A 20,295-nucleotide genomic window follows, 5' to 3' on the forward strand; every position below is an offset into this window, starting at 1 on the left:
CACATTTAAAAACAACAGGTTCAAATCTGCCTCAATACATTGTGCAGAATTAAAGAAATAAAACATACATAGAAGGCAAAACTACAATAATACAGAGAAAGCAGGACTAAAAGTGGGAGGGAAGACAAAAAAAAAGGGCAAAAACAATAAACTCAGTAAAATCAATTGCCATTAATCAGCCTGATAGACCACTGATGTTCATAACTCCTTACCATTGACAGCTGACATATGGTATAAAAATCTGATGCCTCTTTGGAGTTTATGTGGTTGTAAAAAGCAGAAAGTTGCAGCGGCGAGGGCCACATAAGAATATACAAAGAAGCTTTATCCAGTCTCTGCTTTATAGCTTGCTACCTGCCCCCTCAAAAATGATCAAGTGGCAGCATTGTTATGTGCTCAGAGAGTGGCTCCTCCGCACACTAGGCTACTTTCTTGAGTTCCACTTGCATCACTCCTGTTTGCAAGTGTTTGTGATTCACCTAAGTGAACACATTACTGCGAGGGACAGGCAGAGTGGTCTCTGCTCTGGTAATTTCATGGCTTCCAAGAAAACTTGAAATGTGACACTTGCAGGCTGGTCTGCATGTGAAATTTGAAGAATCTGCTGACACTTGTTTCAACAAGGCACCAGGTTTAGTATAAGCAACTGCAACAATGATTACTTTCATTTTGTTTATGGCAAACAGACTCTTCCTCCAGTTTACCATTCAGACAATGGTGCAATGAGCATCAAAATAGTATTTCTCAGGCTGTGAATGAACTCTCACACTCAATGAAAGATGTTAGCTAAAGCTAACAAAAAAAGTGTATTCAAAATTTAAGTGCAAAGTATTGTACATTCTCAAGTACTGCACATAAGTACAGATTTGGGGTACTTGTACTTAACTGTACCATAGTTAATAAAATATTCTACTCTACTACATTTCAGAGGGGAATTATTTGTTATGTCAATACATTTATCTGACTGCTGTGTTCACTGATAACTTTGAAAATTAAGATTTTGAATACAAAACATGCAAGTTTCTAAAATATGGTGTATTGTTATTGTCTGCAAGTAGTTCAAATTAGCTAATAATCAGTAATAGCAATCAAATAATATACAATATTACAGGGGCCACCCGCTGCATAATCAGGACTTTGATACTTTCAGAATAATTTGCTGTATTTGTAGCCAAGTAAAATATGAATGAATGCATAATTTTGTATCTTTAAATCGTGGTATTTCTGCTTTTCAATGAGGGATGTGACTGCTTTCCTCTGTGATCGGGGCTCTTCTGGATCTCACTCGGCCACAGCGCATGCCCCTGGGCGCGCGGAGGGGGGAGGGACTAGGGGGTGGGCCGACCAACTGTAGGCAAGTGTGTGTTTGTGTCTCCTCTCAGCAAAGACACACAGACCAACGTGAGACGTGCTCGCTAACGGTTTTTTGATATTGAAAGTTTTGTTTTTGTCGCCTTAAGATTGTTTCGATGTTATACCCTGTGTATTAAAACATTCCGTCTGTAAACGCAATATTTATTGGCCAAAAGCCGCTGACTTCGTTTCTTCTAAAGAGTGTCCGCTTCCCCTCCCCTCGATGAAGCGCTGCGATGCCCTCTGATTTTATATCCCTCCTTAGCTCGGATCTCGACCTCAATTCCCCCAAATCTCTATACTCAAAAGGTAAGATTTTGCTAAATAAAGGTTGCTATGGTGACATTAGCTCGTTTTGTCCTGGTTTAATCGGGAGCAAAATGAATGTCTTAGTAGCTCATGTTAAGCTGCTAGCTAGCAGTAGTTAGCTTCTTTTCTGCTGTTAGCCAGCCTAGCTAGCTTAGTTAGTTAGCTGCATTTGGCTTGTGCATTGGCGAGTGGCGACCTGGCTGGTTAGCTGTCCGTGTCACAGTGCGTGGAAGACCATGGGACGCTTGGTTGTTCGTCTAATTAGACCAGTGGCACGTGAGATCATTTCAATGTGATTAGATTTGGCATTATTTAGCGGACTGATGGCTAGCATTATATTAGGTGCATACCATTAGCCAGCTACGTGAGGTCGTTTTCCAGCCACCACATTGTTCAGGGGTTTAACGTCTAAAGTCTTGGTCGGATTCTGCAGAGGTGTGTGTGTGTGTGTGTGTGTGTGTGTGTGTGTGTGTGTGTGTGTGTGTGTGTGTGTGTGTGTGTGTGTGTGTGTGTGTGAGTGAGAGAGAGAGAGAGAGAGAGAGAGAATGCATGTTTATATCGCGAGAGAAGCACGAAATAAAGTCCATGTGTGTTATTTTGTTTATCCTCCTTGTGTAGTTGACCGTCCCTCTGTTGTTTTTGTTTATGGGTGGAATTGAGCCAGTTGTCCTTCTCACATTCTCTAGTTTCACAGGAAGAATGTAGTTATTGGCACTTGAAAGCTCAGGATTTTCTCCCCGTTAGGATAAAGGGTCACTGGGGCCGCGGTCACTAATTCAGTGCCAACATTTATTCCCTCTGTTTAATGCTTGGGACACGTGTCAGCCAACTGTTATGTTATTATTAGGAGGGTGTTGGTGCATTATCCAGGAACTACACCGTTAACTCTCGCTGTGGTCAGCCGGGTCAGTGCAGCTGTAGTGGCTTTCAGCAGTACTTTGTAGCTTAGTTTCCTCCCTGTTAGCAAGTGGATCAACTTCATGTGGAAAGAAATTGCCAGTCTGTGAATCTGCTATTCAACACTGGCAGCTTTCATGCTTTTGCTTATTCATGAGCAGGCCTTGTACGTGGTGTATTGTTGTGTACTGCTCTTAAAGTGGTAACCTGAGACGCTTGGATTTATGCATTTTGCATTTTGATGGGGCAATGATGGACAGCAGGTTTCCTCTGTTATGTTACCCCTGTTCTGTAGTGTTGTCCACACTGTAATCACTAGTGATTAACAAATAGTATTTGGACTATTTGGACCCAGTATAATCTGTACCTGCCTGGCGCTGGACCTGCTGGTCCACATCAGACTGGCTGATTTGTTTAGGATGCTCATGAGCTAACAGAGAGCGTTGCTCCGTGACCCTGAAATGGTCAGTTGAGTCTGCCATATGGTCACACTGTATCACATGTTGACTGTTTATTTATATCTCAGTAATTGGGTGTGCACTCATGTTGAGTTCAAGGTATCAGACGTGCGCATCAAAGATCTTTTGGGAGACCTCATGTGTATCAGACTGTAAGTGAGAGAAGGGTCAGCTGGCCAAGTAGCATTTTGGCCTGCCAGAATACATTGCACCATTTAGTTCATGGTTTTTCTGGCTGTGAACGAGGCAAATGTGAAACCTCAATAGTGACCTACTGAGGCCTGATCCCTGTAAAGTGGAAAATGAGTATTAATAGTAATAATGTAATAAATATTTGTGCCAGGTCTTCTAGCAGATGCACAAGGAAGCATGGATTTGTATAGTCATTCAGTGCTGTATCTGAAACAAATGTATTCGTGTTAACTGTTTGTCAGGATAATTCACAAAGGGGAATACAAGGGCAACAGACATAGATTACAACGTCATCACGTATTACGTCACATAAATGGCATCTGTATCAGATGTTTTTTATGCTACAGTGCTTAAAATACATGTCGAAAGGAAATTATAAGTGCTTGCACAATCTGGTTTCAAATTGAAAGACTTAAATGCTGGGAGCCTCGTTCAGTTTTAATTCAAGATGGCAGATTTCAATACCAAGAGATTCATAATGCATCTCAGTTTGGATTTTCAAACTTTTTCCTGCTATACGGCCATATTCACTGGAGCATAATTATTGACATCCATCATTAGGGAGAGTCTGGTTTATTTTGTTTAGATGACAACTTTTGAACACAACAGAACTCATAGGTATTTGGGAGAAAATAAGCTTGTCTTTGTTGTGAAAAATGTGCTGTGGCACTTGCTAAACAGTTATTTGTTTTACATCTTTAGTATTTTTTTGTCTTAGCCGTAATATGATTTTGCATTCTGTCTTGTATATTACCCTGCTTCCACTCTCAAGTGTTTTCATTTAGATGATGAAAGAATCCAAAAAGACAGGTTAGTCTCAGTCAGAGGGGGGAAAAAATTCAGCTTATCAGTGTGAGAAACTTAAGCAGTGGCATCAGTGATTAGATAGATTCCGTTTTGTGAGACTAAGGCTACATCTACACAAATATATTTTCAGTTTAATGATCTCTGTCGTTTATGATTTCTTCCAGAAAAGGGTCACATGATGAATCAGGGAAGGCCACGTCATGACTGACCAGATCTAATCTGGAACCAAACAAAATCCCAGAGTTTTCAGACTAAAACATGGTCAGCAGCACTTCCAAAAGGCTCAAGTTTAGGGTTCTGAAATGCTGGAGGAATGTGGACGATAGCTGTAAATGAAGCAAAAGTTATGTGTTTTAAAAAGGGTGAGTGTGGATGTAGCCTGACACACATAGATTTGGTCAGACCATAAAATATATCATGTACAATAAGTGTTGCTTGGTGATCATATCTTTAGTGCAAAGAAGTACCCAAATTGTGCTTAATGTGTTGTTGTTGCACTTACTGATTATTCGTTCATATGTTCAGCATGCACCAAGCTGGTGCATGCATCCATTAGGCTTCGTTTACTTTCCATCACCTGAGACATATGAGAAGAAATGAAAGCCCCCCTTCTGGAAATAATCCTTTAAAAGCATCCTGCCTCATAACTTTTAATGACACATCCATGTCTGCTTGTGTTTGTTTATCCATTGCACCTTTGTAAGCTAGTAGAGTTGATCATTTCAGGCCAGGATGACTACCACACAGCCTGTGTTTTGGAAAGATCAGAGTGTCAAGGATATGTAAACTACATGTACATACTAGTAATTGGGTGGTACCTTATGTTAAAACTCTGGCCTGGTTTATTCATCTGATCTACATAAGCAGGCGCATGAATAATCCAATAGAATACCCAGCCATTCCTTGCCAGTATAATTCAGTTTCAAGGTAAACAAAGATGGTGCGAATAGCCAAAAATGGCATTCTTTGTGGTTTGAGTGCAGTGAGTGAGTCCTTTGTCTGTTTGCTGGCATGAGCATATTGTTATGTGTTCAAGAGTGTAATTAAAGCAGTCGTTATTGGGCACTGAGATGCATTCTTGGTATGCATATTTTTTCATTTGCAACAAAAACATTGCCTCGTGAATTGTCTATTCATCTGTCAACCCCCGTCTTAGCCCCGAGCCAGCTGCAAAGAATAAAAATGGACTGGTGGCCTTGCCATTTGGCATGTGTAATGTGAGCAGTGCATAACTATGAGATGAGGTAATTTAATTGTTCTAAGTGTAGGTTAAAGCCAGTCCGCTCCCTAGTCGGTTAGTGTGTTGCAGCCTACTTTTGGGCATATGCTTGTAGAGCTGTGCCCATAAACTTATACAGATGTCATCTGACTTCTATAAACGCTAATGGAGACCAACACCAAAGTCCACTCCCTGAACTTTGTCAGTATCCAATATTCATCTGGGAACAGCGGGAAGTTAAACTTTTGTTTCTTTTCAGCAGAGGTTTATCTGAGTCAAGACTAGTCTTTTATTTTCTCCTGTGAAGTAAGGCTTTCTGAAGGTCTCTGTTCGTTGAGCAGTTTGAGGTGTTTACATGGTTCACAGGAAGGCCATTTCTCCAGTAACCACAAATTATCAGATGCTTGGTCTGTTGTAATGCAAGGATGTGTGGTTGCTGAGAGGAAGCACCTTACTCTGTCCACAAATTAAGGAAAATTAAAGGACCTGGATAGCGTTGGATGTTTTCATGTTGATGAATAGAGCTTTGGATCAAAGCTCAACACTTTTTGAGTCCCAAACAAATGTGATGGTAGGATGGAACATCAAAAACCACCAAGCAGCCAGAGTGAGCACCCAACAGTCTGATTCTTCCTGTGTGCTTTTGTCAATTCTGTCCCAGTGCTGTTTGACAAGTCACACATGCATGAGATTTTTGGCTTTTTCCTAAGCTGAAAAGGTTGACTTTGGGAAATGTGTTTGTAGTCAGGAAAGTATGTTACCAAGAGTGTTGTTTTGATACACAGACATTGATTTGCATAGTGTTCACTCCATAGGATGCAAGAATGAATGAAATCCAGACTGCGCGTTTACATACCGTAATAACATGAATGATGCAGCAGCAATCTATGTTAATACCTTTGTACATGTGCTGATTATCAGCCTTATGAGTTACTAATTACTTAACTAAATATGTCAGTGCCCGTTTAAACAAATATCCTGAATGTGTTGCAGGCAAACAGTCATCTCAGTCATTGACTTTGATGGTTGATAAGTTTCATGGAGTTATTGACATAACTCCCATATTGACACTGTAACATGCCCCTGATCTGTATTCATTCCTTTGACGGGGTGGACTCTGTGACATGCAAGCACCAGGGGAGAGCGAGTGACTTATTCCCTATTCAGGCCAGCACAGTGACATGCTTTAACTTAGCGTTGACTCATTTTGACCTGATCAGTGCACATCATGTGACTCCCCACCCAAGCTGAGTCGGAAGATGCCCCGCTCAGTGAATGGGCATTTCTGTTATCTTTATTATGTAATATAATTATACAGGATTGTATATTGTATGATCAGGAGGCACTTGTCCTCATTTGAAACAGAATATAAAAGTGAATTTGGTTAACATAGAACACACATTCAAATCCAGATTGCTTTATTGACCATTAAATTTCCATAAAAATGGGAAATTCATCATGTGGCCATGTCTGTCAGCGCTGCGACAGATTTAAATGCTACCATCAAATCACAGTGACAAGACCAACAGACCAGACCACAGTGTGTTTAAGACAGTGCTCCAACATTTTTGGAATCAGGGTTGTAATAGCCCAGTGCTGCAGATGTGGTGTGAGTCTGTGGATGGTGATGACATTGGTTCATATGTGAATGCTCTTCGTCGCATATGAATGGGTTCCAGGCGGATTGAACACACATTCAGAGGACTCACATCATACACACATCTCCTGTGTGAAAGGGGTAATAGTCAGGACTGAGGTCATGCAGGGTTACCAGTCAATCTGTAATACATCCATACACAAAGACCCTCTCTCTTCACACCATGAACAAAGCACAGCAGACACAGATGGAGGGTTATAGTGGGGATCATGCAGACTTTGCTATTTGCTTCAAGACTCATTAAAGTTTATTATACAAGCCATTGTCCAAGCCTCATTTTGTTTTGAATCCTATTTTAAAAGTTGAGTAAAATACGCTGTTATGGTTTGTCTGTTTTAAAGGCACGGCTCACTCGACATGACACGGTTCCTGACAGTAGTCTACAAATGTCATTGTGAACACTTTAACTGAGAGGCACTGTTTTTTACCTGCACAGGACACAGTTCACAACAAGATCTGTGAACTATCACAACTCTGTCGGATTTAAGAAGAAGCACTGATGATGGCAAATGTAATTTTTTGGCACTTGGAGCACCTACTGCCACTCAGCCCTGCTGTAATGGGATTTGCTGAAGGCTTTATCTGGAAGCCCTCTGGATGGATAAACAAGTTCAATTGTATTTCGGAGCGATCCGTCCCTTAAAGACAGATTCACTGTGGATAAGCCCCAGAGCTTTAAGTTGAACTTGTCAGTCTGAACTAAAGTACTGTGTTAGTTCTTTGTGTGACCTGTCGTGACTTTGTGTTGTCACTCCCTCAACAGCGCCGCTGACGTCACAGAAGTGCGAGATCATGTGTCTTGACAGTTTCATCGTTCTGCTGGTGCAAAGTCATAGCTGAGTATCAGATGACTACTACACATGCTGGGTGCTGCCGATGCACAGCTGAAATATCTATGTCAGGGTGTTGATGGATCCCTGTTTCTTAGCAACAGACTCCCTAATCATGTGTTTATCTGCCACCAAATGTGGTTTACTCCAGTGTAGCTGCAGTGGTTGGTTATAGTCTTCTAGGAATCACCTTAACATCGAATATCAAGGAATGTCTGAGTGGGTCTGATTACGCTAAGCCCCTTGGGAGGCTAATTTAGTTTAACATACGATAGCTTGTGTTAATGTTGACTGCAGATTTTTTTTTGCATATGTGTAGAAAGAAATTGAGCCTCGGGTTTACTTTCAGTTCCATTACAGGTTTCCAGTTTTGTTATTACCCTCAGGATTACATTAGAGCAAGTGGAATGACCTATTCACACATTACATTTTGGGAAGAAAAGGTATTGACCATATTTCAAAAGAGACTTTTTACATTCAGCTAGTTTACTCTGAACATTTTGGAGCCCATGTCTAGCTGTCAGTAGTGGTACTTTATCTTAAGGCAATTCTGCATTAGCTTCAGTTTTAGGTTAGGTTTTTTAGGCCAAGATATAATAGCTGTTTGGTAAGGAACAGTTGAGGTATTATGTTTGTATCCTCCTATTATAACGAATCCTTGGTGCTTAAGGGGTTTATCTTGTGAAAGCACCATTTCAAATTAACTGACAGTGGAGGCAGATGTTGTTCTGTCCTCTTCTAGAAAAATGTTGAATAATTTTACCATGAAGGTTTATAATTTTCGTGGGCTCGTTTCTGCTCGTTTCTGAACAGACTTATGGCAGAACTGCTCTAAAAAAATTTCCACCTTTTCTAGTTACTTGCTCCTGTAATAAGCAATAAATCTTTGTGTTTCTCAGAACCTAATATGTCTTCTCCTGCTCATTCCTCATGACAGAGTCGGTATATGACCTCCTCCCCAAAGAGCTCCAGCTCCAGCCGTCGTCCACCCAGACAGACCCACCCACCATGAGCCAGAAGAGTGGGGGAGAGGCGGGACCTCCCCCCTCTGCAGCTTTGGCCTCAGGTGAGCTACCTGCTCAGTTCATGAAAACCATGATCTGGGATCAGTTTCCCCTCGATAAAATATTGCCCAAGACAGTAGGGGTGAAGAAACTAATATGGCCTTATATCAGTGTCTGGGGGCAACTTCACCCTTTCACCATTTTCTGAGACAATAAATATTTGTGACTGTTTGAGTTGTTATGGGCTGGTGTAGTATTTATATTTTACCTAATACTTATGGCAGGGTGAGTCATTTTAGATTTTACTTGGGTATTCCAGGGTTCCACAAAGCTTTGGTGGTACCAGTTGAGGGGTGGTGGCAGAGTATTAAAGCTGATTTACAGTTGGACTTATATTTAAATATATTTTGGGAGCATTGGTTTTTCCATTATTGTGCTGTGTTAAAGAAACCACCTGGCCTGTCTGTGTTAGGTGAACCTGCTCGGCGCTTCAGATGTTTTTGTGATGAACATCTTTATTGCAGTCCCAGCGTTAGAATGAGAAGAGGATGTTTGGGCTTTAGTAATCACCCACACAGCGACTGCATTAAGTGCCTGCAGCTCTTCACCTAATAGTCACAATTTCTAAAACGAATTAACTGAAAAGAGATATTTAAAGGTATATTAAGGAGGAAATGGTTACTATTACTGGTTACCAGCTCAACACCAGAACACTGCATGCTGCTCTAGTAGGAAAGTTACATTTGTCTTAATGATGAAGCCGACACTTTAGCAAGCAAATTAAGCTAACCGCCGGCACCCATCCGTCCAACAGAAAACAGGCCAACTCCGTGTTGCTCTTCACCCCCATCGTCTCCTTCAGTGCTCACCAGCAGGTGAAAGCCAACCCCAGATTCACTCTCGCTTTGGAACGGGCTCTGTCTGCTCAGCGTTTCGCCTCACTAGATTTGTGTTTTTCAGCACTGTGACCACGATTTTTGTAGGATGCTTACTACTTATGTTCTGGCACCTCGTCACTACCTTTTTATGCAGTCCTGCCTTGACCTGTGCACTTATTGGCTGTGGGCTAGACACTCACCGCCCAAAGGTTGTTGCCCAGAAACACCCTGAACACAGCAAAATAATAAGATAATATGGGCAGCGGGCAGGATGTCTGCAGATAAACACACCACCACACACTTTCAGTGGGTCATAAAAGATGATTTTGTGTGAGCCTGTACATTGTTTTTACAAAAGAACTGCATAGTATATCGTTAAAAACATAGCTTTAGACCTCTTCTAATGTAATAATAATAATAAATATCTACCTAACCTATACCATGCTAGTGGCAGTTATTAAGAAATCTCAATGTCTTATGTGTAGTGAAAGTCATACACAGTCCCCTTTTCCTGGAAAGCTTTACTCTGAATAGCAGTTCCAAGTAATGTTGAGTTTGCATTAACAGCATGCTAACATAGCTTGTTTTTTCTCATTTCACACATTTGTTCAGCAGCTCTTTTCCCTGTAATGCCTGTGCTTCATGCTTTTTTCCACTTGGCTTTTTAGACAGTTTGAAATCTATTTACGGCAAAACCCCATGCAGCATAACTAGTGCTGCTGATCCAGATATGGTCCTTTGGCATAAGCAGTCATCTCAGACATCCCTTATGCAATGACATTGTATTGTGTTCCAGTACCTGTGCCTGTGTTAGCACTTTCTCTCTGAAGGTGTATACTTTGGTTTTGTTTTTAAATGCCTTAACAAGTGCCTAAAGCAGCAACAGCCTATGTACATTTGCCACTGATGCATACTCTTTTACACACTCATACAGCAGTAGGTCATCTGATAATTTATTGACGTTTCAAAATGTTTGAGGTTGCAGCTGAATGATTAATGTACTCCCATGTTTCAAAGCAGCTGAGGTTTTCAGTATTTATGAAGGTTCTGTCTCTTTACGAAACAGTGAAGTTGCCCCTAACATCGTTGGACTGTCTTTTAAATATAATTTAGCAAACCAAACGAATATGTTCTGATCTTGGATCATGGTTCAGGGCAGCCAACATCAGCTTTAACTATGAAGGATGCTAGTCTTGAGTCTCATTCAGACAGCAAACTAACTGGTCAACAGTCATGTTGAAGAGAGCGCTTTTGTTAACGCTGTTAACTGTCCTGTGTGACCCAGCTGGCCCTAAGCAGTGCTGATCAAAAGCATGACTACTGTGATGTCCTTCAGATCATCATTAACCAAATACACATGCTTCAAAGTGTCTATAAATGGTCAACTTCAAGAGTTACTCCTTCCTTCAGTGTATTAACTCATCCAATTTACTGATTGACAGAAGTTGAATCTTGAATGATCAGCTCTCTTGTTGCTCATTGGCTGTCTCGTTTTTATTGCAGGAAGTTCCCTCTGAGGCAGGGAGTGTCTGCATATAAAATGGTCTGCAGTTCACTGCTCCATAGGTCAGAGGCTTGTTTATTCTGTCTCCATGGCTACGCTCAGTCCCAACCAAATCTTCCAATTGGCATGCGCAAACTACTGTTTACTACTGAATGCACATTGCACAAACTGTACTGTAACCCTGGCAAATTTAATTTGGCGCCACATTACCAGCTTGCAGATTTGGCTGTACAAGAAAGTTTGACCAGATTTTGTTATGTTTCTTTCTGGCAATGTGTATGTAACAATTTGTAGCTTGCTTTTGTTTTTGTAAACAAAGCATGTCAGTTTTGTCACATTGATTTTAATTGAGAAAGGTTTTGTAGGAATCAGAACATTGTGGGACCTATAGTACCCTTCTCAACTTTAACTTCAGAATATTTGATCAATGCTTGACGGCTCTCGCATGCACAGTGAGAGCATATAACCCACAACAGTCTGTTGAAATTAGAGTTGGGAAGAGGGGAAATCAATACAAATCATGCACAAATTCAGCTGCTTGAATGGGACTGCTAGCCTGCTCTGTGCTGAACATTTGTAATAACGTATTTATCTGTATATACTACTACAGATGCCACCTCCTCCACCTCCAGCCCCTCTGCCTCTTCCTCCCTGGCCATGGGAGTCCCATCCACTGGCTCCTCTACCTCATCCTCAGACCATCTCAAGGTTCCCCAGCATGTCCACTCCACCGGAGGGGATGGAGCTGGAGCTTCAGAGATGCAGAGCATGGAGGGTGCTGTATCTGCCCCCAGCAGAGGCAACAGTGGAGCAAACACTGCAACAGGAGACGTAGGGTCAGGAGTGGTGTCAGGGCTAGGAGTCCAGCAGCCTCAGAACACCCCATCAAAACGAAGGCCTGTGTTGAGCATATCCCCGCCACCTGAGGATCTATTTGACGACAGCCAGATGTCTTGCCAGGAGGAGCCCGCCGTATCAGTTCCAACGGGTCCAGACTCAGAACACAGCAGCAGCATGTGGGCTGATGACTCCGTCTCCAACTTCAGCTTGATCAGCTCCATCTCCTACAACGACAACACAGAGGTGCCGCGCAAGTCAAGAAAACGCACCCCTCGCCAGCGGCCTGGCCCCAAGCCTGCTCCTCCGGAGGACAGCATGGATGTGTTTGATGCTGACAGCGCCAAGGCCCCGCACTTTGTCCTATCGCAGCTGAGCACAGACAAGACCAGCCCCATAGCCAGGTGGGGTGACCCTTTTCAAATATACATTTTGTCCACATTTTAACTCAAGCACCCATATCCCTCTATAGGAATACATTGAAGGCTGTTTCATTTGTATTTGTTTGGTGTAATTGAATTTCTGGAAGTCATATTAATGAAAATAAAAATCATGTGATTTTTGTTGCCCTGCAGCTCACTTGAGTCTGGGACTGCAGTGAAAGGTGGGTCACTGTCTGCTCAGTTCCACCAGAGGAGTGATGGGAAGGAGCTAAAGATCCTGGTGCAGCCAGAGACCCAGCACAGAGCTCGCTATCTGACCGAGGGCAGCAGAGGCTCTGTCAAAGACCGCACACAGCAGGGATTCCCCACCGTCAAGGTTTGACACAGGAAAAATATAACACCAAAGCGGAATTGGACGATAAGGCCAAAATATGCAGGGCAGCCAGTGCGGAGTACTGCGCAATACAAGAGAATGCTCATACCAGTTCAGACACATCAGAAGCATTTACTCGTTAACTAATACCCATAAGCACATCATTTTTTGACAAATCAATAACCGAAGCAATTTTCAAAGGGCAAAAAATTGAAAACCAGATCATCCCAGAGCAACTTTACCTTTTACTGATAAATTTGGGCAGGGAATTGAGGAAACAGCGCCTTCCCTTCATTCATTAATAAGGTGCTTAGCCCTCGACTGCTCCACTGGGGCTGCTTAGTGGCCAGAAGATAAAACTGTGGCTATGCTGAGCAGCTTCCAGCTGTTATTGCGAGTAAAGTGTGAAGCACTCAACAAAATGACCCTGAAATTCGTAAGTGCACAGTGTATTGTATAATAACAAAAGTAAAAATATTAGTGCATTTTTGAACAAATTCATGTGCTTTTTTTTGTGATGAAATCGAAGGTTTGCCATCTGCATTGCATTTCCCTTGTATGCTTTTGTAAGATCCATGCAGGGAGAGAAAATAGATCTGACTCTTTCTGGCAACCCTGGCAAGCATCCACACATTACATTGCACTTCTCAGTATTCTCAGTTTTTGTGGCACTCTCATTGCCTAACATGGATGCTTCAATAAGAAAACCTCACTCTGTGTGCATTACACAATTGCTCCATGAACGGGGCACTTTGAGCTTAACACAACTTAATTATTTACTAGTGTTATGTTTTGTATTATTGGTGAAGGTCAAGATACTTACGCATGATTTCTTCTTGTCCCCAGTTGGAGGGTGTGAGTGAACCAGTTGTGCTGCAGGTGTTCGTAGCGAATGATGCAGGCAGAGTGAAGCCTCACGGCTTCTACCAGGCGTGCAGAGTGACGGGACGCAACACCACTGCCTGCAAGGAGGTGGACATAGAGGGTACCACCGTTATTGAGATCCCTTTGGAGCCCAGCAACGACATGACACTTGCGTAAGGGGTTATGGTGTTTTGTTGATAAGTTTGGATGAGTTAGTAGTCTCAGTACTTAGTATGTTTGTCATTTATTCCCCATCCTGTGTGTTTCTACAGGGTAGACTGTGTAGGAATTCTGAAGCTGCGTAATGCAGATGTGGAGGCCCGTATCGGTGTGGCAGGGTCCAAGAAGAAGAGCACACGTGCCAGGCTGGCCTTCAGAGTCAATATCCCCCAGCCTGATGGATCAGTCCTTACTCTGCAGGTCCCTTCATCACCCATCCTGTGCAGTGAGTAGTTCAGGCACAACATCAATTAAAAAAAACAGTCAACATCAGTTTAAAGCTACAATGATGGTGTGTCCAGTGATCTGTTGTGTTTGGCTTTCGTCAAACATAGCATTCAGGATGATGACCGTAGAGCTCTGTTTTGATCTCAACAGACCTTATTTTTGTGACAAACGCAAGTCAAGCTGTCAATGTGAGTTTTGATTCTTTGACTCTTCTGTCATTCTCCAGCCCAGCCAGCAGGAGTCCCAGAGATCCTGAAGAAGAGTCTTCACAGCTGCTCAGTAAGAGGAGGAGAGGAAGTTTTTATCATTGGAAAGAACTTCCTCAAAGGAACCAAAGTTATTTTTCAGGAGAACATTGCAGGTGATGTAGCGAGATTTGTGTTATCTGTGTTGTTTTTAGTTGTATCTCAGTGTAATTCATGTGGATATGGGTTTGTGCATAAACCTCTGATGGATGGAAGAATAAAAGAATATTTGTTGTTGTATTTGTAGATGATAATTCCTGGCAAGCCGAGGCAAAGATTGACATGGACCTTTTTCATCAGGTAAATGCAGTTGAATGATGTCCTTCTGTTTCTCCTTGAATATGATCTGCTGTGTTAAACCTGCTTGCTTTTGTTGACTATACTCTTCATGGGATTTTATTAAAATGGCCCTTTTGGATCTCTTTTTTCCAGAACCATTTGATCGTGACAGTTCCTCCGTTCCAAAACCAGTCAATCACTTCCCCAGTTTCTGTGGGAATCTTTGTGATGACCAATGCTGGTAGATCACATGACGCCCAGACCTTCACCTACACTCCAGACTCAGGTACATGAGGAGGTGTAGATAGGACTTTATGATTATAGCTAAGATAGTAATACAATTTTTATGACACTGTGACCATATTATATCAGGGCGGGAATTATACCACAGCCAGACGGCCAGTGCCTTAGATGCCCTGGGGTGTGGCCGTAATGCCCCTTCTACGACATGGCTAGTTTAGCATATCCTGTCTTGAACTGGCCGCTGTACCCTTAAAACTACATGCGACACAGCAAATAAACAAACTCATGTTTCCCAGTGTCTCCATCATCACGCTGGATATCTACAGTACTGTAGCTCAAGGTTTTAACATTAACAGCTAGTTGTAAGCACAAGCAGCGAAATACTGCAGTGCACGTACTAAAGTTTATAAGCACATTGCTGCATAGCTAACTATGAACGCACATATAGTTTATTCGGCATTCATTAATTTTCAATTAACAGTGATGTTGATAGGTATGCGTCCTGTGTTAAAATCCGAAAGGACAAAGTAAATTCACTATTGATGCGTTCAGGGGATGCAACCTATTTCTTAACCTGAGACTACACAGTTAATGAACTGTTTTATGAGTCAGTGTTTAATTTGGCTTGTCTCTGATTCACCAACCAGTACAAATTTTAGTGAGAAAGCCTTGTCATAAAAATAACTTAATTTCAGGCATGTTATATGAAGGAAAATGCTACCTGTAGTTACAACAGATGCATTTTAAAAGTTTCAACAGGGCTAAAATACCAGAATGTCTCACTGTCTAATCACAGAAACAAAATCACAATACACCGTCATCGGTTAATAAATTGCGAAAACTTCATTTCACTCTTCAGGTGATAACTCAAATGCCCGGACAGTGAAAACAGAGGGACCTTCTCTGGTCAAGACATGTATATTTGATGGCCAGGTCAAATCTGTATCTTCTGAGCAAACTGACTGCTCTAGTCAGCCTTCCAAACGGCAAGAGGACACACCAATGGAAGTGTCCAGCAATCCACCGCCCACAGATGTCTTTAAGGTAAGATAACGTTCATTCTCAAGACAGAGGAATCAAAATATCTACTTCAGAACTGCAGTTAGTAACATTTTTGTTTCCCCTCTTTTCCTAGCCTTCCCCTGACCCTCTTGTCTCAGTGCAGCAGACCCTGGAGCTCAGCTCTAGTCCTCATCCAGGCGGAGAGTCCTTTCAGAGCCCAATGCCCCTACAACCTGAAGACGTGGAGCTTCCTCAGGCGCCCCCTGTCTTCCCTAGCCTAGAGTCTCTCAGCACCATACAAAAGCAAGACATTGCCCCCACACCCTCCTTCCCAGTGCCAGGAGATACTACAATACCCCCTGTGACCCCTGATGTCCCTCAGCAGTTCCTCAGAGACCCTCAGGACGGCTTGCCTTCTGAGAGTACCAGTAATAGTGGAGGAGTCGTGGTCGTGGCCATGCCCCAGATAGCAGCTCCCTCTCAGCCGCAGACACAACAGTCACAGGTTCCCATGTTCCCACAGGAAGGGGTAGCCCAGCTGGAGAGGGCAGTAAGGGAGCTACAGGCTGGAGGTAACACCACGCTTCAGCAGGTGTTGGAGGCGGCTGTAGCCCAGCAGCAGCTGAACTCTGTGCTGTACAGCCCCACGCCCTCTGCAGACTCCCTTCAACAGCACGTCCAGGAGAACATGAATAGCCTCAGATTGGGAACCACGGATAATTCACTATCAACACAGCAACAGCTACAGATACAACAGCAACAGCAGCAGCAGCAGCAACAACAGCAGCAGCAGCAACAACAACAACAAATACAGCAACAGTTTCAACAGCATCAACAACTGCAGCAACAACAGCAAATTCTTGGTAATCTTCAACATCAACAACAGCAACACTTACAACAACAACAACAACAACAGCAAGTTCTTGGCACCATACAGATCCAACAACAACTTATATTACAGTCACAAGACCAACAGCAACTGCAGCAGCAACAGCAGCAGCAGCAAATCATTGAGAATATTCAACAGCAGCAGCAACAGTTGCAACAAAATCAGCAACAGCAAGTCCTTAACAACATCCAACTTCAGGATCAGCAACAACAAAATCAAATACTCACCAATTTACAACAACATCAACTACAACAGCAGCAGCAGCAACAGCAGCAGCAAAATCAAGCACTGAGCAACTTACAACAGCAACAACAACTGCAAGAGCAGCAGGTCTTAGAGAATTTACAGCAGCACCTTCAGGCTGAGCTGCTTCAGCCCCAGATCCACTCCTCCCCCCAGGTACAGCAGCCAGTGTCCCTCCTTCAACAGGCTGGAGATCTGCTCACCATTCAGACCAGCTTCCCAACACAGCCCCCATCCCACACATCTCCCCCACAGCAGCTCTTCCAATCACCCAGGCCCCTGGCTGAGACCCAGGGCTCCCAACAGCAGGTCCAGGCCGCCCTGCTCCAGAATACACTGACAGTCCTGACTAGTGGCAGTCTCAACTCAGAGCAGCAGTCAACGGGATCAACTCTTTACCTGTCCCCAAATCCTCAGCCCCAGCCCCAGCAACAACAGCAGCTGGCATTCATCTCCTCCATGGAGACATCCAACCAGCCCCAGTCTGTTGCACTGTTTCAGAACCAACCCCAAGCTCAGCTTTCCCAAATACAGCAGCAGAGCACACCCATGGAGCAGCAGCAGTCTCCACAGCAGAACCAACAACAGACAACACAGCTACCAATGGGCCAGCAGGGCTCCTTGTTCCAAAGTATCCCAAACCACTCACAGGCTAACCCTGTCCCCCAGAGTCAGCTTTCCCAACCCCAGCAGACAGGTCTGCTTCTCTGCACTACAGATTTAAACCCACAGGCTATTCCCCCTACCATTCTCTTCAGCACGCAGACCCAAGGCCCTTCCCCTATGGGGAGCATTAGCGTTGGAATCCAGCCAGACCCAACCGAGCCCATGTCCTTCCAAGACCAGAGCTCCTCAGGCAGCAACTCGACATCCACTGAGAACCAACAGCAGAGCCTGTTCCAGGAACAGCAGCCAATGCAAGTGGGCCCAAGTTCGAGCAGCATCCCGAGCAGTCAACCCGTGGAGCTGTTCTTGCCACAGACATCTCTGTCCAGCCTGCAGAGCAGTATTGGCTCACAGGAGCTGAACAACCAGGCTCCAGCCCCTGGCACAACCATCTTTGTGGTACAGGGCGGTGTGGGTGTGGTAGCCAACCCTGGCCAGCAGCCTCCAGAGCAGCTTTTCCAGACTACTGTGGGTGGGAATGTGGCTCCACAAGGACAGACCAACCTGTTTGTGTTTGGCATCCAGAATGGTAAGATGATTTTGGTCATCATTTGTTGAATTCTTGTACATGTTCAAATGCTTCCTGAGTTGCTCCAATGTCGCTGCCAATGCCTTCACCTACTGTTTGATTATAGTATTTATTTCCATTTTTCCTTCCTTCCAGATTCGCCCCAGCTGCTCAATTCCTCTGGACCCACCCTGCCAGCTCAGAGCCAGCCCCAGAACTCCAGCCACATGCAGCCTCTGTTGGACCAGCCCATGGCCCAAGCTGCCCCCTCAATGCCAGCCTCCATGCACAGCAGCTTACAGAACACCCTTCAGGCACAAATGCAGTCCAGCTTAGAGAACGCCATTCAGACCAGCCTACAGAATGCATTGCAGACAAACACACAAACAGCTCTGCAATCCAGTTTACAGGCAACCATAGAAACAAGCCTGCCAACTCCAATGCAGACCAATTTACAAACACAGATACAGAGCAGCTTACAGAATCAGTTGCAGGCATCAATATCTGCATCATCCAACATGGATAAAATTGAGGACCTACTGGAAACCTTACAAAAGCAGTGATAAATGAGTGGACTACGTGGGCACTAAGGAGTGATATGTAGCCGAAAGTTATATGTCCTTACACCAACAAGCAGTGGCGGTAGGTGGTGTTTTTGTGCCAATTCCACAAAACTAAGAGAGTTTCAAACAATTAAGAATTAAATGCCCCTTTTACCTAAAACCCAAGTTATAATCCCGTATAACTCCTTGTTTTTATGGAATATTTATAAATAATTTTAGTCATCATACATTCATTGTCCTTGAATTGATGAATCTGCCTTTGTTATTACCCCTCTTGCAGGATCAGAGAGGCCTGTAATAACTGCTTTATCCATCAGTCTCAGAAATGCAGTGTTTTGTTGGTGTTTTAAAAATGTGAGCCTAAAAGATGATGATGAGGAAAACCTACCCGGTTTGGTGGAAAAACTGGAAAGGGATAAAGAATGTCAGTGACGGGGAAACAGGGGAATAGTAATGTGATGGAGATGAGTCTGTAAGAGCAGGCAGAGTAGATAAAAGAGCCAGCCATGGAGTAAATAACATATTGCACATAAGTGTCAGACATAGGCTGAATCTCATTTTGTGAGTGTGTGAACTCCAAGCCTTCGCTTCATCCCGAGAGGCCGAGACTGTGAGATGTGTTTTTGTCTGTTCGTCACGTGGAGCGACAGTGGAAGCTGGCATACAAACAGGGATGACATAATGTCTCAACCACTTAATTTAAACTTCTTGGACGAAGTAAATTTTTTTGTTTTTTTTGCAATTAATTTAAACCATGTGTTTGCATATGTCAACAATCTGACTTAAGTCTACTCTGAGAGTAAAGACCGTTAAATGAAGTACATTTGTAGAATGTTTTGCCTCCATCGTGTCTGTTGGCATGGCTGACGTCTGCACCCGAGCAGACTCTTGTGTGGAGGAGGAGAGTTAAGTATTGATATCAGCTCCACAAAAATTAAATGAACTCGCTCACCAAAATGGGTATCAGTACATTCTGGCATTGCAGTGGATTCCCCCGTGTGCAGACAGAGGAGGGACCGTTAAACACTCGCAAATGAGATTCAACCTGGAGAATAATGTGACTCGGCCTTTCGTCATTGGCACCTCTAAGTGTTTTCATGCGTTCAGGCCTCATTACTGGGTTTGCAGATGCTTTTCTTGGTGAAATTTTAAGAAGCATTCAGCTATGTAGTGTGTGTATCTTTATGTTTTGAAGAAGTTGGTAACCTTTACCAATTTAACGTGGATAGAAAGAAACTTTCCACCAGTGAAAATGGAGTGTCGTGTGGTTTTATAAACATTTTATCTCAAGCACTTTATAACCTCTAGCTAATCCTTATATCCGTCCACAGCTCTCTACTGACCCAGCTGAATTTGTACTCGGAAAAGTCCAGTTAAAAAACAAGGAAAAAAAAAAAAACATAAAGCAGTTGTCTTTGTAAAGGTAAATACATCCTAACCAAGCATTTTTACATTTTGTCATGTCTGAATATTTTTGAGGTCTAGGACAACTTTGTATAGAACGTCTGCTCACTGTTGAATTCCTCTTTGTATTCAGTCTCAGTGGTCCAGTCAAGTCTGTCCAAAAGTAGAAAAAAAAAGAAGCCATTCCCACTAAAGCATTGTCATTTTTTCAGTGTTGGGGTGGTAAGAAGGCCTTTTGTGT

At 43.2% G+C, this 20,295-nt stretch overlaps 1 protein-coding gene across 2 annotated transcripts; it reads left to right on the forward strand.

The window, feature by feature from the left end:
• Positions 1–1,330: 1,330 nt before the first annotated feature.
• On the forward strand, positions 1,331–20,055 carry LOC139337103 (nuclear factor of activated T-cells 5-like). Of its 2 annotated transcripts, none has more exons than XM_070971488.1 (12): positions 1,331–1,662; positions 8,660–8,788; positions 11,719–12,349; positions 12,521–12,704; positions 13,548–13,738; positions 13,838–14,010; positions 14,239–14,373; positions 14,505–14,557; positions 14,690–14,822; positions 15,639–15,823; positions 15,915–18,108; positions 18,244–20,055. In XM_070971488.1, the coding sequence occupies exons 1-12, from the start codon at positions 1,590–1,592 to the stop codon at positions 18,648–18,650; spliced, it is 4,488 nt and encodes a 1,495-aa protein (XP_070827589.1). In that variant the 5' UTR covers positions 1,331–1,589; the 3' UTR covers positions 18,651–20,055. The 2 variants fall into 2 exon arrangements, with proteins under 2 accessions (XP_070827589.1, XP_070827590.1); XM_070971489.1 differs by lacking the exon at positions 1,331–1,662 and adding an exon at positions 11,108–11,170 and having other exon boundaries at positions 8,711–8,788.
• The last annotated feature ends 240 nt before the right edge of the window (positions 20,056–20,295 follow it).

Source organism: Chaetodon trifascialis, chromosome 10 (assembly GCF_039877785.1).
Source record: "Chaetodon trifascialis isolate fChaTrf1 chromosome 10, fChaTrf1.hap1, whole genome shotgun sequence".
NCBI classification, from domain to species: Eukaryota; Metazoa; Chordata; class Actinopteri; order Chaetodontiformes; family Chaetodontidae; genus Chaetodon; species Chaetodon trifascialis.

Bases quoted from the DNA above. Each gene is read 5' to 3' on its own strand.
- LOC139337103 (XM_070971488.1), top strand. From the start codon at position 1,590: ATGCCCTCTGATTTTATATCCCTCCTTAGCTCGGATCTCGACCTCAAT. The intron at 13,739-13,837 runs GTAAGGGGTTAT...GTGTTTCTACAG, and splicing joins AGCAACGACATGACACTTGC to GGTAGACTGTGTAGGAATTC. The intron at 14,374-14,504 runs GTGATGTAGCGA...TTGTATTTGTAG, and splicing joins TTTTCAGGAGAACATTGCAG to ATGATAATTCCTGGCAAGCC.